General features: G+C 42.6%; 1 protein-coding gene across 1 annotated transcript in view; it reads right to left on the bottom strand.

The window, feature by feature from the left end:
* Nucleotides 1-18,861, bottom strand: part of MICAL2 (microtubule associated monooxygenase, calponin and LIM domain containing 2) — a 278,713-nt gene that overhangs the window by 139,778 nt on the left and 120,074 nt on the right. Inside the window, exons 7-14 of the mRNA XM_044681829.1 lie at nucleotides 18,289-18,389; nucleotides 10,596-10,853; nucleotides 9,721-9,836; nucleotides 8,315-8,441; nucleotides 7,438-7,528; nucleotides 4,850-4,997; nucleotides 3,707-3,906; nucleotides 3,085-3,191 (exon numbers count right to left, since the gene is read on the bottom strand). Of these exons, the coding sequence (XP_044537764.1) occupies nucleotides 3,085-3,191; nucleotides 3,707-3,906; nucleotides 4,850-4,997; nucleotides 7,438-7,528; nucleotides 8,315-8,441; nucleotides 9,721-9,836; nucleotides 10,596-10,853; nucleotides 18,289-18,389 (1,148 nt within the window). The remainder of the gene's footprint in view (nucleotides 1-3,084; nucleotides 3,192-3,706; nucleotides 3,907-4,849; nucleotides 4,998-7,437; nucleotides 7,529-8,314; nucleotides 8,442-9,720; nucleotides 9,837-10,595; nucleotides 10,854-18,288; nucleotides 18,390-18,861) is intronic.

Here is an 18,861-nt window from a genome sequence, read left to right as displayed (position 1 = left end):
ACCACTTAATTTTCTGAGCCCAACCTGGCAAGAGCCATTTCAATTCGGTCATTCTGTAAACAAAGGAGGGGTGAGGGAAAGGTTCAAACATGCCTCCCTCCAGTTTTCTTTGTTCTTGCCAGCTATGGAGTATGCAGGAGAGTGAGGTGATCAGTAAAAAAGGGGGAAATATTTTGATCCTGTAGTTGCCACGAAAGTTACCTGAGGGTTCTTGGGAGGATTATTCGGGCTACAGAGCAGTAGAGATTCAAAAAACTAGCCACCTGATCCCAGTCCCCCAAAGAAAGGCCAGGTTCCTCTGAGCAAGGCTAGTTTTGGGGGAGGGAGACTGCCCCCTTCTAATGCAGTTGGAGAAGTGGTCAAGAGGGTGTAGGAAGTGGGCAGCTGGGTAGCTCAGTGGTTTGAAAGTCAGACTCAGAGATGAGAGGTCCTAGGTTCAAATCTGACCTCAGACACTTGGTAAGAGTTTTAAAAAATAAAAACAAATGAATAGGGGCAGCTGGGTAGCTCAGTGGATTGAGAGCCAGGCCTAGAGACGGGAGGTCCTAGGTTCAAATCCGGCCTCAGACACTTCCCAGCTGTGTGACCCTGGGCAAGTCACTTGACCCCCATTGCCTACCCTTACCACTCTTCACCTATAAGTCAATACACACAGAAGGGTTTAAAATAAAAAAAAATGAATAAACCTTTCTGAGCCTCTGTGAAATGAGGAGGTTGGAAGGTCCGTTTGGCCCTCTAATCTATACTGCTGGGAGATCTCTAAGGTATGGCCCTACCTTAAATCTATGATTCTATAATCCTTTCTGCTAATAATTGATAACTATTTTCTACAAGTGTATTTAGAGGAGGGGGGAATGTTTTTTTTTTTTTTTAAATCCTCACCTTCTGTCTGTATATTGGTTCCAAAGCAGAAGAGTGGTAAGAGTTAAGAAACTGGGGTTAAGTGACTTACCCAGGGTCATACAAGGTGGGAAGTGTCTGAGGCCATATTTGAACCCATCTCCAGGCCTGAATTTCTACTTCACTGAGCCACATAGCTGCCTCTTGCAATGTTTTTTTAGTGGGGAGAATTTGACTGGAGAGGCAGAAAGACCTGGACTTGCAACCATCATAAATGCTTTATAGAGTGTAGGACCGTAGGCAAGGCATTTGAGTTCTTCTTTGATCCTCAGCCTCCTCTAAATGAGGGATTGGGTTCAATGAGCTCAAGGGTCCTTTCCTGTTCAAAATATGTATGCTGCCAAGTAAGGATGTCCTCAGACTGGCTCAAGAGACCCAACATCTGAGCATCTACACATTAGTAAGTGCTATAAACCAGGGGCCGGTGTGTATAGTTTTGCTGATTGACTAGACTTAAGAAAGTGATGGAGAGGGGGCAGCAGGGTAGCTCAGTGGATTTAGAGATGGGAGGTCCTGGGTTCAAAGCCGGCCTCAGACACTTGCCAGCTGTGTGACCCTGGACAAGTCACTTGACCTCCATTGCCCACCATTATCACTCTTCCACTTAGGAGCCAATACACAGAAGTTAAGGGTTTAAAAAAAAATCTAAAAAAAAAAAAAAAAAAAAGTAATGGAGAAAATTTGAGGGCAAATTTAAACTATGCCATGCATACATTTTCTTTGAGCTGGTTTTTATCCACTTTTATCCACCAGCACACACCGGCCTGTAAGTGTCTTGAGTCAAAATAAAACATACAAATAAGCAAACAAATTAGAATGAATGAATGAATAATGAATATACGAATGAATGAAGGCATTTTGTTGCATTGGGGAAAAGAGCTGAACTGGCTATCAGAAGTCTTGGGATCTCAGTCAGCTCTGCCATTAACTTGTGTGACCTTCATCAAATCCCTTTCTCTCTTGGCCTCAGTTTCTTCATCTGAGGCCACTGGGGAGAATAAGGAGGCTGGAGAAATCGGTCTCTGAGGGTCTTTCCAGCTCTAACATTCTGGGAGCCTAATAACTTTCCAGGACAAGGGAAGTGCAAAGAAGCTCCGGCACAATACTCGGCCAGGAAACCAACTGATATCATGACTCTCAGTCTAAAATATAGAGTAAGTGGGGGCAGCTGGGTGGCTCAGTGAATTGAGAGCCAGGCCTAGAGATGGGAGGTCCTAGGTTCAAATCTGGCCTCACACACTTCTACCCTTACCACTCTTCTGCCTTGGAGTCAATACACAGTATTGACTCCAAGATGGAAGGTAAGGGTTTAAAAATAAAAGATAAGATAAAATAAGATAAAATAAAATAAAATAAAATAAAATATATAGTAAGTGAAAATTTCTCACAGGGACAAAGATAAAACTAACTGAGTAGGGAAGAAACATGGAAATTGTCTTCAAAACAGAGCTCTCTAGGGAAAAGAGCCTGAAGAGATAGGCCTGATCCAATTAATTAAATTTAATTAATGTTTAAACTCACCTTCTGTCTTAGTACCAGACTAAGAGTAAGGGGCTAGGCAATTGAGATTAAGTGACTTGCCCAGAGTTACCTTGCTAGGAAGTGTCTAAGGCCAAATTTGAATCCAGGTCCTCCCAACTTCAGACCTGGGTCTCAACCCACTGTGCTACCTAGCTGTCCTGCCAATGGTTCCAGGTCTCCTATGTTCAGGAGTATGTGTTGGAGCCAGATCAAACCAGATTGTAAGAATTGATGGTTAAATTTTCTGTGTGAGCATTTTCACGCCAGTAATTAGCAAACACTACAAATTAGGCCCTGATATATCATCTAGTTGATTGACTTGATGTAAGAAAGTAACAAAGAAAATGTTGATCATTTAGATTAAACTTGTGTTGTTGCATCTTTTTGGAGATCCAGTTACTTTAGCATTTACCATCACACTCCACCTATACCTTTCCAGGAATCTCCTAAAAGCTTCCAAAAATAAGTTAAGAAGAAGGAGACATAACCTGATGGAAACGTCCAGTTATGAAAGGGAAATAGATAAAATCCTCGCCAGGGAATATACACTAGGCTAAGCCAATTATTTGAAAATTATGAACAAATTTTGTAAAGACAAAATTAACAACAAGCATCAAATCTTCTCCTACCCTAGAGAGTGAGAAAAACAACATCTGAGCTTACCCGGGGTGTCCGCTTCCTGGGGAAGGTTAGGTTGAGATAATTATTAAAAATAGATGACTTCGCTAAGCTAAGGTCGCCATTTTCTCCATAGTTTTTACCCAAAGAATCTGTTGGGAGAAGGAAAAAAAGATTGAAATTAAGATCCTGACAAAATGTTATCTTGATGCGTAAGTGTCCTTTAGTAAAAGGCTATAAACCAAATCACATTCCCCAAGTCAATTTTAGGGAGGATCCAGAATGGCACCTGGGGTTGAAAGGAGAATTGGAGGGGAACCAGAAAGTGTGGTAACACCTTTGTCCATACAGAGCCAAAGAGAAATGACATTCCCTTCTCACGAGCTCATCTTCATTTCTAGATCACCATGTAGACAGACCAAAGAAAGAAGGAGACAAGAGGAATGTGCGTATAGGAGAGGATGAGCCAGTAGCTTGTACTGACCACTAACCAAGGGAATTAGGCTATAAGGTGGTGACTGCTGGCACCTGGGAGAGAAGAGAGCAGCCCACTGTTTCCAAGAGCCAGAAGAGACCAGATTTGGACTCGGTTTCAAGGGGTGACTCCAGGACCTTGAATAAAACATTGGTTTCTTCTGAAAAGCAAGATAACTCATAGGCTTCTTACCGACAGCTCTGAGAGGTGTTCCTCGAAACAATTCATAGAATTTGGAAAGGTACATGACCAGACTGAGCTTATCTGGCTCCTGGGAGGATGCCATCTCTTTGCCTGTAGTCATAGGGGGGATTCCAAACTCCCGCTCTGCAATGTCAAATGCCAGCTGGTTGTTCTCGATGGCATCTTCTTCATTCAAAGAGTCAAAGTTGCTAAGGAATAATGTGAGAAAAGTCAAAAAGATAAAGAGAATTTCTTCTTCTGATCACCCTAAAAAGCCGAGCGCCACTAGCAGATATGCCTGTTGATACCATAGTCAGGGTACCCAGAGCCCCTGGAGGATGCCAGAATACTGGAATGGCTTCATCAATTCAACAAGAACTTCAGTTTTGTGCCAATCACTGTGATGGAGCTCAGGATACAAAGAGAAATATGAAAACACTTGCTATCCTCAAGGAACTAACATTTTAGACCAGGGCTAGCAGACACCACTTAAAAGCTTCTTGGGGGAAATCATCACACATCAATACAAACTATATTCAAAGTAATTTGGATCACAGACCTAGGGCTGAATGTCCCATTCCTATTAGAGGCAATTTACTCCAAGTTCCCCATTTTCCAGATGAGAAAACTGAGGCCCAGCTCTAAAATACTCTATTGATTCTCCTTTGTCTGTTCTCTTTTGTGCTTTCCCTACCCCTGGAATCACTTTGCATTTCCTATGCTGGGCACGTAGCAAACAATTAATATTTATCAATTGATTTGTTTGAATATATTTGCTATTAACTAATCGATGGTGGTTTTCCCCAAATAGAATGTAAGCTCCTTGAAGACAAACAGGCTTTTGTATCCATAGTGCCTCGCACACAGTAGGCACCTAGTAAATGTTCATTAAATGAATGAACAAATGTTGAAATAAATGCTTGTTGACAAAAGAATATGCTAGTGACAGGGGAAGGTGATTTACCAAATAGCCCTCCTCGCCCTGTTCTTTACAGATGAGGGACAAACTCCAACATCCAGCAGGGCAAATGATGGAGGAGGGGACAGAAAATTCAAGGGCTTTCACCCAACACTACACTAATTAGAGCTCGACCAGCCTGTCCCTCTCCCAGGGTCCTCTCTATGAGTTGGCAGGGCACAAATGACACTCACATGAGTTCTGGTCTGAAGCGGTGAATAAGGGCACATAAGGCTAGCCCACTTCTCCAGGAGGTGGTCAGATCAGTGACACTGACATGCTGGTAGCCTTCGGTCTGCTTCTGACACCATGTTAAAAGCTTGTTGGGCCGGATGTCGGATTCTACAATTTGAGCAAAGGATAGTGCTAAAGGATTCCCACCACGCACAGAACCATCAAGAGTTGGACTTGGAGGCCATCTAGTCTAACTGATAGCCTTACAGGTTAAGTGACTCATTCAGAGTCATATATAGACAGCAAGGGATTAACCTAGACTTCAATCAAGGCCGTCCGTTGAACCAAGGTTCTTGACCTTCTGACTCAAATCTAGCATCCTTTCCACAGTTACCAAATTCCCTCAACCATTAGTCCCAAGCTAGGCTCCCCTTTCCATCTTGGAATAGAACAAAGGAGCCAAGGGAAACTGTGTGCCCCAAGCACTACGATGGTCTGTCTGTGAAAATGGTGTCTGGAGCAGAGGATAATCTGGGCTAAAATGAATGATAATTATGACTGGGAAGTAGTTACATTCATCCGCCCATCCATCACCTGCTGTGGGCTCAGACTCATGAAAGGCACTAAGGAGGGCCAAAAGGAAGGCAACCTGGTTTTTGCCCTTCACACCCTCCACTCTAATGAGGAAACAAGAAGGGAATAAACAGGCCAAGTATCAGATAACTGAGTACCAGAGACACAAAAGCGCAGGCAGAATGTAAAGCAAGTGTGTGGCTTATATATAATAAGAGGCAGCCCAAGACTCATATGGACAAAAATATTCATAGCAGCATTGTTTGTGACAATAAAAAAAAACTGAAAAAAAAAGCATGTTCTCAACAATTGGGGTATGGCCAAAGAAGCTGAGGTCCTGGAATGTAATAGCATATTACTAACTTTCATCATTATTAGCAAATATATCCTTTAAAGTTCACAGCATGCTCTACATATGTTCTCATTTAATCCTTTCCACAACCTGGGAGGTGGGTGCTATGATTATACTCATTTTACAAAAAGAAACTGAGGTATAAAATGACTTGCCCAGGGTCTCAGTGCACCTAAGTATCTGAAGCAATGTTGAGTTTTCCTGATGCCGTGACTAGCAGTCTATCTTCTCTAGCATCTAGCTGACTTATAAGAAAAGACAAATCCAGAGCAACACAAAATACTTATATAAAGAGACTGATAAAGATAGCTGAGCCAAAAAAGCAATACGTGCAGATAAGGATTTTGGTTGGTTCTAGACCTGTGATCTAGGACTAGAGTTTCATTAGAATCATCCAGAAAGTAACTTCCTCTACCAGGACATATACTCTTAGAGAGTTGCCTAGAATTATTGAGTGGTTACATGACCTGTCCAGGGACATACATCTAGAATGGATTGGAAGAAAGTCTTGAATTCAAGATTCCAAAGCCGACTCAATGTACTAGGCTGCCTCTCACTCAATGACCACAACAATGTCAATGAAAGCATTACTGAAAGGCAGCAAACCCTGTGGATAATGTGATACCAAGCAACTAGAGTTTAACACACATCCTTCTTTTTATGGTTTTTAATTTTTAATTTAATTTTATATTTTTAAACCCTTACCTTCTGTCTTGGAATCAATACTGTGTATTGGTTCCAAGGCAGAAGAGCGGTAAGGGCTAGGCAATGGAGGTTAAGTGACTTGCCCAGGGTCACACAGCTAGGAAGTGTCTGAGGCGAGGTTTGAACCCACGACCTCCTGTCTCTAGGCCTGACTCTCAATCCACTGAGCCACCCAGTTGTGTCAGCTATCATTCTTAAAGACACCCTCCCCTGCCACCCAAGAGCTTACAATCTAGTGGATTGGGATGGGAGTGAGGGAGTGGGGCAGATAAAACATATACACAAATTACTGAAAAACTACGGAATGGTAACAAAAACAAAACAAAACAAAACGGCATTTTGTCCAGGCAACCCTGGACAATAGATGTTATGACTATACACATTTTTAAGATGATGAAACTAAGGCAGAGAATGATTTGCCCAGGGTCTCAGTACACTGAAGTACCTGAGGCAATATCTGAATTCAGCTTTTCCTGATGCCATGACTAGCATTGTGCAACCTAGACATGGGATGATGGAAATGTAGGAGACGGCATTCTTGGTAGATGAGACAAGTGGAATTTTTTAAAGCCCTTATCTTCTGTCTTAGATTCAATACTAAGTATCAATTCCAAGGCAGAACGGCAGTAAGGGCTGAGCAATTAGAATTAAATGACTTGTCCAGTGTCACACGACTAGGAAATATCTTTGAACCCAGGACCTTCTATCTCTAAGCCTGGTTCTCTATCCATTAAGCAACCTCACTGTCTCTAACCTATTAACTTTTATAGAGACCCTGGACAGTAAGGGTCAACGACCTAAAACGAGACAAGCCTTTGAGGAAGCTTTCCAACAGTGTAGCTATCTACCCTGCAGAACCACTGTCCAATTCTTCAGTTCTATATCTAGTCCCCTTCCAATAACCATGACCTTCTCCCCATCTAGGGACTAAGAGACAGATGGGAGCTCGTTGCATCCAGTGTGATGAAATGGACTCACCCCTCCGGGAAAGACTGACTGATCTTCTAATGGAACCAAATCTCTCAAGAGGCAAATGATGCAGCTCCGTAGTAATATATAAATGCTTTACCTGAAAAGGGAAGAGATTGGTCAATGTTGGCATCTACCATTCACTTCGCCCCTGGCACCCACCATCCACCTTCACCTACCCACTGCTACCCAACTCTCCCCATAGTCACAATTTTTTTTTCTTTTCTCTCTCATTTGGATAACACAGCCTAACCCAGGACAGACAGCAAGGGCTGGAGCTCAAGCTAAGAAATAATGGCGTGGCTCATAGAAGTCTAGATTTAGAACTAGAAGGGACCTTACAGATCATGTAATCCAGTCTCCTCATGAGAATATTATGTTCCAGAAAGGTAAGTGTCCCCTGCCCAAGGGGCCTATATTCATACCCAGGACTTTCTGCCCCAAATTCAGCAGTCTTTTCACTATGTCTTTCTGCCTTGCAATGACTCCCCTTAGCCTGGACGGCTTTAGGAAGGAAGTGGTTTTTGACAGTATGATGGGCAAGGTGGAATAAACAGACCCACAATTCAGTGAGTTCAGGGATAAGGAATGGGGCTGGGGGGATGGTATAAAGAGAGGGACCGAGTCATCCTCCAAGGCATGTTGGCCAAGGGCTTGCTAAGTACATATATGGCATACAGAGGCCCAAGTAACCACTTCCTTCCATATTCTGGGTAATGAGGAAAGAATGCTGAATACTTTTCTATTTGACTGTCCTAAGTTGGGAGAGCAGAGGAGGGAGGGTAATCACTGGTTTGGGTTTACATGTCTGCCTTGAGATTTCAAGTCAGACTTCCCTTCCCAAGCCAAGAGGAGCCCAACACAGAGAATCTAGAGAAAAGCTGACCTGATGGGGCCGGACACAGTTCGAATTCAAGTTTGGGTACCGAGTGCCAGGGTCAAGGGTATACTGTTCAAAGTTCTTACTGATGTTTTCGGGTGTTGTCTGAGGCAACAGTCTGTAAAGACTCTCCCTGTTTGGGATAAGAAATCAGCAGTGAGAGGTGGCTTGAGGGGTCCTTGGATTATTCCCTGGATTAAGCAGTTATTTTTCATACCTAGAAGCAACTCCCCCCTCCACCAACAGCCACCATGGCCTACCCATCCATGGGAAGTCAGTCAGAGCATAAAGGGTGTGCCTGGGAAATATGTGGCTCTAGAAATTAAGGAGAAACCCAGGCCCATGGAGTCTTGTGCTCTTGATATAACTACCTCTTGGGAGATACTGTTTTTCAAGCAACAAGGTCAACATAGCCACCCTACTGCCATACATGTGCTTAAACATCCCTTCCAAAAGCCCTGTTCCTTCTATCCTCTGACTTTAAAAAAAAAACAAAAAACAAAACAAAAGAAAAAAACAACCCTCACCTTCTGCCTAAGAATTTATACTAAGCATTGATTCCAAGACAGAAGAGTGGTAAAGGTTAGGCAATGAGGGTTAAGTGACTTGCCCAGAGTCACACAGCTAGGAAGTATCTGAGTCCAGATTTGAACCCAGGACCTCCCTGGCTTTCTATCCACTGCGCTACCTGGCTGTACTTCCCTTCCCAACTTTTGTGATCCCTGCAGCATCCCTACCTGCAAAGTCACAAGCATCCCAAGGGAGTAAAAATCACACAATCATAATATTCAGAAAAGGGTCTTTAAATCCAACTTTCCACCCAATGCAAGAACCCACTCTTATAACAAAGAAGCTAGGGATACCTTTAGAATCTAGCTCTCTTTATCCTTTTGGCCCCCCAAGTATTATCATGGAATTAAAGGCATGGAGTCTTCTCAGGACAAAGGCATATTCCCACCCCCAACCCCTTCTTCTCCAATCTGTCTTCTATAAAGATGCCAGAGTGATACTCCTAAAACATAGTTCTGACCAAATCAGTCCCCTGCTCAATAAACTCCAACAGCTCCCTATTGCCTCTAGGAACAAAATACAAAGTTTTCTTTTTGATCTCTCTGCCTTGAGTCTCTCCCTCTCAAATTCATTCTCTACATAGCTGCCAAAGGGATATTTCTAAAGCAGAATTCTGACCTTAACACTTCCCAAGTTGAAAAAATTCCAGTGACTCTTTTGTACCTCCAAGATCAAATAGAAATTTCTCTTGTTGTCATTTGACAACCTGGCTCCAATCTCCTTTTCAAGCCTTGTTAAACCTTATTCCCATTAATGAACTCTGTGTTCTAACCAAGCTGGCCTTCTTTCTCTTTTATACAAACAACACTCCGTTTTTACCTTCCAATCATGTCAACACTCACCGCTCAGCCAAGATCTCGAGGGGTGGGATTCCCTGCTCCCAATTCTTCACCATCCATGCTGTATCAAAGGCTGCCAAGAAACCCCGAGCACAACCTGTGCCCATGGGCCAAAAAGGCTAGAGGAGACAAAACATCCAGAACTTAGTATCCAATATCCCAGATACCAATGGTTCCCACTATCCCCTATGGTCTTAGACCAATCCAGTTTTTCCATTTAATGGACTCACAAATATAGTCATGGAAACCAAAGGAGATGAGTTCTCCATGGCATAAAGATGAGCTGTCCAGTTACCCTCAAGCCCAATGATTCGGAATGATTTGAACAGAAATAAGCAACCTAGAAACATCTAGAACTTGGTAGCCGATGGTCATGATACCAGTGGTTCCCATTGTCCCCTGCAGTTCTTATATCAACACATCCTTTCCATTTAATGGGCTCACAAATATAGTCGACTTAAGGATGACTTGTCCAGGTACCCTGGAGCCCAGTGATTTCAAATGATCTGAGTAGAATGGACAGCCAAGGACTAAAAATGGTAATTGTAACTTAATTCTTCCAATAGAAATGTTATTGTACACACACACACACACACACACACACACACATCAAAATCTCATCCTGCTAGAACACAGAGCAGGCTTCCTTTGTTTTTCTAGTAAGTAAATGGGCTTTCAGAAAGCCAGGAAAGTTTGATTTAATGAGTAATGCCAATTGGCCGAAGCCTTCCCTGAGACATTCCCTGGGCCAACTGTGATGGAGCAGATCCTGTCTGAATTAACAAGAGCACAGAGACCCACCCCATTATGTAACAGGAATTTTGTTCTTTAAAATGCAAGTTTCTATTCCTAAAGTAGAAGGCCAAGACAAACAGTACCTCTAATAAGCTGTCTCCAACCAATGCTACGAGGAGCTGATGGGACTGTCTCTCCCGGATTAGGGCCGCATTCTCAGAAGCATACATGGAAGTAAAGTCAAACATGGCCACATCAGGCTGGCCATAGTGGTTCATGGCAAAGTCCAGGGAAGGCAGCTGGTAATTGGTAGCAAAGTCGGCCGCTTCCCTCGCATAGGACAGCAGACAGTCTTGGTTTACATTCTCTGAACCAAGCAGGAGCTCCGTGTCAACATAATCCTGGTGGAGACCAACAACATGGCACAATGGTGATCAGGACCAAAGCTCAAAAGTAGAACTAAAAGAATTCTGGGCAAAATGGCAGCACTCATGTAAAAGGAATCACCACTAAAAGCCAAGGGAACTCAGAACAATGCAATGACCTGATGTGACTCTGGGCAACCGACGGTGACCTATCACCCTCCTCTCAGCCAAAAGGCACTATGGGATGGAATGGTTCAAACACAGTAACTATATTAGTTGGCTTGGTTCCAATGGTCTTCTTGGTCAGAGAGAATGTAAATATCGGGAGAGGTGTTTGCTGGAAAACGGCAAAGATATTTATAAAAATATCAAAAATATTTTAAAAACGATCACATTAGAAAAATGCCACAGAGTATAATTGGATTCAGAAGCAAATTTGAAAGGAAAAAAAAATTACTCAAAGCTTTCCTTTTCTTAGAAAACAGATAAAACTCATGTCTGGCTTTGAGATACTTTAGCGGTCTGCTCCAACAGGGTTATGTCATCACACAGCCTTGGAGACAGAAAGGCCCTTAGAGTTCATTAAGGATAGACCCCTGAGGGTGTATCATTTATTCTTTTACAACATTCATTAAACACCTACTGTACTGAGGACAAAGCACTGTAGGCGAGGGGAGAGACACAATCCCAAAAGCACATATTAAATGCCTACCATGTGCATGCAAGTCACTGCACTAAATGTTGGGAATACAAAAATCAAAGAGGAAAACCAATGCCCTGACTTCCTAGAAGTTATAATTCTATCCTGGGAAGGAAGCAACATATAAATAAAGAGATGTATTGTAATTTAAGAAAGATAGATGAGGCATTAATATTCTAAGTACTGGGATTAGGAAAAGCTTCCTTTAAGACTCTACCTGTGAAGGAGCAAGTAGTAAATAGTACAATGGATAGAGAGTTGGGCCTGGAATTGGGAAGACCTAGGTTCAAATCTGGCCTCAGACACATCCTAGCTGTGTGACCCTGAGGAAGTTGCTTATTGCCAGTTGCCTAGTGTTACACTAGCCCTTACCTCTCTTTTGTCTTAGAACTGATTTTTAGTATAGATTCTGAGATAGAAGGTAAGGGTCCCCCCACCCCAGCCCCAACAAAAAAAGTTATAGAGTAGGAGGAAATCCATTCCAGGCTTGATGCAATGTTTTGGAGGTGGGAAATAAGGTGGCAAGTTTAGCCAATAGCATATGTGTCAATTTGGTGAGAACACAGTATGTGTGAAGAAGGGAAATATGAAACAAGTGGGAAAAGTTAGGTTGGAACCAAACTATGAGAGGCATCACATACCAAGCTGAAGACAGAGACTCAGATCTTAGAGGGTAAAAAAATTGGATTTCTCCTAGTGACCCAGCACAAGCTCAGCCTTGGTGCTCACTGCCTGGAGCTTATTGGATTTCCATGAGGAAAGGTTCCCCAAATTCTCATTAAATCAGATTTTCAGGGGACTGGGCATGATTCCAATTTAAGGAGATTGGGTTTCCTGAAGGTTCTTATTCAGGAGAGTAACACAGTCAGCCTCATGATGGTCTCCCACCGAGTGAGAAGCCATTATCTTTCAAATTATACACATGACTATTCTATTAAATAAAAACTTATTGATAATTTTTTTTAATCTGCCAACCAGGGGCAGCTGGGTAGCTCAGTGGATTGAGAGCCAGGCCTAGAGAAGGGAGGTCTTAGGTTCAAATCTGACCTCAGACATTTCCCAGTTATGTGACCCTGGGCTAGTCACTTGACTCCCATTGCCTTTATTAAAAAAAAAAAATCTGCCAATTGTGTGAATAGACAAGAGCATAAAGAGACTGGAAACAGGGAGACCTTCTAGGAGGCTGTTAGAATAATCTATGTGGTGTAAAACCCAGTGGAATTATTCATTGGCTACAGAAGGTAGGTGGGAGAAGAGGAGGGAAAGAACATTATCATGTAACCATTGAAAAATATTCTAAATTAATAAACAAAATTTTTCAAAAAAAAAAAGAATAATCTGTGTGGGCAGTAATGAAGACTTGAACTAGGATGGTGGCCACATGAATGGAGGAAGAGGAATCTGACGTCAAGGGCAGGGGGTATCTTGCTTTTTATCTTTGTATCCCCGATGTTCAACGTGGTGCCAGGCACATGGAAGATACTTAATAAATATAATTTATAATAATGTTAATAATCACTTTAATCATTAATTATTAGTATTAAAAATGTTATTGAGCATGGTAGTTGGGTTAATATGACTTGGCAAGCTGATTGTATATCAAAGATGAGGAAGTACCAGGTCTTCTAAGGGCAGGGAAATACTCTAAGCCAGCGGGTGGAGGAGAAAATAAGGAGAAGGCTGTTCATACCTGTAGGCACCTATTTATTCCTCTGGGCTCCTCCACCCACTTCTTCCTAGCACACAGGTGCAGGTAACAGCTGGAACAGCAAGAATGATTTCTATGGGAGGAAAGATGCACCTCCCTGAGGTGGATGAGATAAACAGGAAGTATGGAGGAGAGAGCAAAGAAGCTGCTTGGGCCAAACAATACCCCTTACTATTTAAGAGGTAGAGATCTTCTGTCTAGGACCTACTGTCTTAAGAGGAAGGTGGGTTTCAGGACAAAAGTACAAGGGTACCTTTGAATGAAGAGGTCGAGACAGAGAGAACAATACCTTGGCTCTTCATATTCAAGAAAAAGGAATGGGAAGCTAGGTGGCTCAGTGGATTGAAAGCCATGCCCACATGCCAAAAGGGGGAGGATCTGGGTTCCAATCTGGCCTCAGACATTTCCTTGCTGTGTGACCTTGAGCAAGTCACTTAATCCTCACTACCCAGCCCTTACCACACTTCTGCCTTGGAACCAATACACAATATTGATTCCAAGATGGCAGATGAGGGTTTAAAAAAAATAAGGGCAAGACAGAAGAGAAAACATAATAAGGCTCAAGGAGAAAGATCTAATGAGGTCTACTGTGGAGATAGAGTCAATTCAAGGAAGCAGGCAAGGCACTAAGAATGTAGAATTGGGGGAAAGACCAGACAGACTTTCTTATGGGAAGAGCCCAAGAGACTTATGTCTGCTGAGCCAGCAAGTAGGATGGCAATTTCAATCTAAAGACAATGGGACTGGACTTGGGGAGCAGACTGGTATAGGTTTGGTTCCTCTAGGAACATCCAGGAGGAAGATTTATAAAGAAAGCCTATTCAACCCAAGGAACAAGCCCTAGGGGAAAGGACTGGTGACCAGACTGAGTACTGCTGTTGGCTAGTACTTTGCCTGGGAGTAGTGTTGTTGTTGAGTCATTTCTGTTGTATCTGACTCTTCACAACCTGATTTTGAGGTTTTCTTGGCATAGATACAAGGGTGGTTTGCCTTTTCCTTCTCCAACTGCTGGGCAAATCACTTAACCACTGTTTGCCTCAGTTTCCCCATCTGTAAAGTGGGGGAAAATAATAGCATCTACCTCCTAGGGCTACTGTGAGTATCAAATGAGATATTTATTGTGAAGTGCTGAGCATAGTACCTTGGCACACCGTAGGCACTATATAAAGACTAGTACTATTATTAGCTCTATGGGAAAGTGGTGTGTTCTTTTGGTTCATGATGACTGCCAATGTGACCCCAGAGTCACAGAGCTCTGAAGACCCTTGGTTCAGGGCAAATGATAAGGGTCAAGAGAATGGCGGATGGGTCCTGGTCTTGACTTAACCACCAGCTAGCTGACTGATTCAAATGTCATTCCACTAGCCTATCTAGGTCTCTGGCTTCTCCTCTGTCCAGCAAGGTCCCTAGGAGAGCAAGATCTCTTCCAGTCTGGGCCCCAGGTCCAGCCCCTTTAGCTTCAGGTTGGAAACTGGCCTCCTGGTAGGTACCTGACTTGCTGACTCAGCTTGCATCTCTTGGGTTCTGCCTACAAGAAAGTCTGTCTGGACTTTCCTCTGGTTCTAGATCCTCAGACAAATAGGGGAGTTATTATCAGTCCCATTTTAGAGGTGAGGAAACACGTTCAGATTAGTTAAGTGACTTGTCCAGGGTCAAAAAGCTAGACGACTGTTGAGTGAGTCCTTCAACCCAAGACTTCTGGCTTCAGGTGAAAAAGCTGCATTCTTTGGACATTTTCCAAAATATTCTGGTAGATGCCTTGTCCCCCAGCCTGAGGGCAGTGGCACTAGGACCATCTGGAGTCAGGTATCAATATGAATCATCCTGAGATCTCTCCTCCTGGAGACTTCCTCCTCTGTGGCCGCCAAGGTACCACACATACCAACACGAAGGAAGCCCTGGGGAGAACTGGATTACAGACGCCATGCGAGTTGCTGCTGGTGAAACCTGGCAAGAGAAGGGATGCATTCTTCCGAGACAAGCGGCGATGACTGAGCGAGGTGTGTTTCGCCCAGAGAATGACGCTGACCTGCCGTTGCTGGATCCTTATCTCACTACTCTCTAGGGCTTGGGAACTGAGAGGAGCAGCTCCAATGGACACCTAATGCTTCTTGTACTCACTGCTGTTCTCTAGTCCCAGATACCCTGGGTATCTGATATTCAAGCACCGGGAGAGAGAAGCCAATAATAGCCAGGCGCAGCAGGGGTTGGAGAATGGAGGGGGGGAGGCACTAGAGAGAGGGAGATTGCCAGGGCAGAGTAGCGGGTGGCCAAACAAGGCAATGGTTTAGAAGCTGGGACAGGGACACATAAAACTGGGGAGCAGATTAGTTGATATCTGAGGTCCCTTCTAGTTCCAAATACGCTGATTCTCAATATCTAGGACTCGTTCAATAATGTCATGAATAAAATAAGAATATTTTACCAATATTATCATAACATGAGGCTCTATCATATTATGATACTATATTGACATTATGATATGATATTAATAAAATCATCATCATTTAAAATTATAAAATGATTTTTATAACCATTTTTACCATAGCCAGGAGAGGTGATACAAGAGAGAAGATAGAGTAAGGAAGCTCTAGACCCCAGTCTGGTATCTGACACAGGCTGGGCAAGATTTCATTGTTTCGAGGGGAGGCTCTAAGATTCAAAGTGATGGAGAAATTTCACATCTGAATCAGTTTCTGTGCTGGAAGTTCCCAGTAGTAATTCAATTTTAGATCTGCACCTCCCAGAGTCAATCCCCTAATCTTGTATTTCTGAACATTTTTTAATCCCTACCTTCTGTCTTAGTATCAGTTCTAAGACAGAAGAGCAGCAAGGGCTAGGCAATCAAGATCTAAGGCAGAAAAGCAATAAGGGCTAGAAAGTAGAGGTTAAGTGACTTGCCCAGGGTCACATAGTTCACACAGTTCAGAAACATCTGAGGCCAGATTTGAACCCAGGTCCTCCTAATTCCAGGTTTGGCTCTCTATCCCTTAGCTCCCCCTATACATGTTTTAAAACATGTTGACATCCATTATTCTTATTTGCTCCTCAAATATTTAGGGTAAAGAAGTCCGGGCAGGTCTCCTGATGCTCATTTTACATATGAGGCTTTCAGTGGTGATTTGACTTTTCCAGGTTTACTCAGCTAACAAAAGGCAAAGGCAGCTCTATGACCCTGGGCAAGTCACTTAACCTCTACTTTCTAGCCCTTATTGCTTTTCTGCCTTAGATCCAATAAAAAGTATTCATTCTAAGACAGAAGGTAAGAGTTTAAAAAAAATAAGGCAGAGGCAAGATTAGGATCCAAACCTTCCTACATTACTATCCCACCAGCATCAGCATCTCAACTGTCACCTAATCAGTTTTGGCCACTCAGAAAGCAGAACCAGATTTGTAAGGAGAATTAGAAGAAGGGAGAAATAAATGAACTCATGAGGGGAAAAAAAATAACAAGTTTAACCTTTGGTTGAAGACCTCAGTTAAGTGTAGTTAAGTACCTTTGGGGATTTAGAGCCAGGCTAGAGATGGAAAGTCCTGGGTTCAAATCTGATCTCAGACACTTCCTAGCTATAAGACCCTGGGCATGTCACTTAACCCCCAATGCCTAGCCTTTACCACTCTTTTGCTTTGGAACTGGCACTACTCAGACAGAAGGTAAGAGTTTTTTTTTTTTTTTTTTTTTTTTTTTTAAAGACCTCATTTATTAGGGGATGCCCTTCGATTGGGGAATGGCTGAACAAATTGTGGTATATGTTAGTGATGGAATACTATTGTGCTCAAAGGAATAATGAATTGGAGGAATTCCATGTGAACTGGAAGACCTCCAGAAACTAATGCAGAGTGAAAGGAGCAGAACCAGGAGAACCTTATACACAGAGATGGATACACTGTGGCACAAATGAACCTAACGGACTTCTCTACTAGCAGCAATGCAAGAACCCAGAGCAAGGCTGAGGGACTTATGAGAAAAACTAGCCACATCCAGAAGAAGAACTGTGGGAGGAGAAACACAGAAGAAAAACAATTGCTTGACCACATGGGTCGATTGGGATATGATTGGGGATCTGAACGATCACCCTAATGCAAATATTAATAATATGGAAATAGGTCTTGATCAATGACACATGTAAAACCCAGGGGAATTGCATATTGGCTATGGGAGGGGGCTGGAGGAGGGGAAGGAAAGAACATGAATGATGTAACCATGGAAAATTTAAAAAATTTTTTTTTAAAAAAAGGCCTCATTTAGCTTTAAAGCCCAAATAATAGCTTGGGACAGAAGCAGAGAATTCAAGGACCCTGTAACTCTGTAAATCCTGACCCTGATTTCTAGGAAATCAGGAAGACACTCAGGGAAATAAAATCCCAGCTAGTGAGGCAAGTCAGTCTTTGTTTCCTCATCTATAAAATAGGGATAATGAAGGTATTTACTTCATAGGGTTGTGAGAATCAAATAAAAAAATATAGGGAATATAATCTGCAAAGCTCAAAGCATTGTATAAAAGCTTATTATTACTGTAACAAAATATTCATAGCTGCCCTCTACAGCATTTTGAAGATGAAACAGGTACATCAACCAGGGGATGGTTTCCCAATTTATGATATGAGAGTTATGGCCAATTTTGCCCCACAAATAATAATGAATATGAAGAATATAGAGAATGATGAGGTGATTGGCATAGGTGATACCAAGTGAAGAAACCAGACCTAAGAGAAGAGTTTCCATGATGACCATAACTCAAATGGCTGACACTGAAAAGGGATTAAACTCTGATGAATCATAGTCAACAAACTTAGTTCTCGGGACCTGACAATGAAGGAATTTCCCCTCAGAAGAGAGCTGTGGGGGGACTATGGATACAAAATGCGGTATACATTGTCAGATGCAGTTACTGTATTCGTTGGCTTCATCGATTGTTACTAGGGTGAGTTCAATGGAGGGTAGCAATGGAAAGAGGAAATAACTGGGATATGGATACAGAAGATGATAATAAAACATAAAAACTCAATCTGTGTCCCCCAGAGTCTTAGAGGAGAACTTCTCCAGGAGGGTGGCCACCTACATTCACAATGACCCCCTTGTCCAGGAGGCTCTGTTTCTTTGCCGTCATGACAAAGTAGTGAGTGCTGTCCTTATAGTAGACGATGTTCTCCAGGTCGATTCCTACAAAGAGATAAATGGGACATTTGTCAAATAAGGTGTGGGATGGATCGCTTTTTGCTCATCAGCATTCACAGAATCTGGCTTTGGTTTGTGGCCAAGGTGGGACACATACAAGAGCTTACTTAAAGGGCAGCTAGGTGACTCAGTGGATAGAGAGCCAGCTTTGGAGAAGGGAGGCTCTGGGTTCAAATTTGACCTTGGACAATTCCTACCTGTGTGACCCTGGATAAGTCACTTAGTCCCAATTGCCTAGCTCTTACTGCTCTTCTGCCTTGGAACCAATACTTAGTATTGATTCCAAGACTGAAAATAAGGATTTAAAAAATAAAAGAGTTTACTTGACTAACCATTTTGTTGTTGTTCTGTCACTCAGTCATATCTGACTCTTCATGACTCAATGGACCACAGCTGTCCATGAGGATACTGGAATGGCTTATCATTTCCTTCTCCAGTTAATACAGAAAATCAATAA

The sequence above is a fragment of the Gracilinanus agilis genome, chromosome 6 (genome assembly GCF_016433145.1).
Source record: "Gracilinanus agilis isolate LMUSP501 chromosome 6, AgileGrace, whole genome shotgun sequence".
NCBI lineage: Eukaryota > Metazoa > Chordata > Mammalia > Didelphimorphia > Didelphidae > Gracilinanus > Gracilinanus agilis.
Note: the sequence above shows the minus strand (reverse complement) of the source record. Positions and strands in the feature narration are given on the sequence as shown.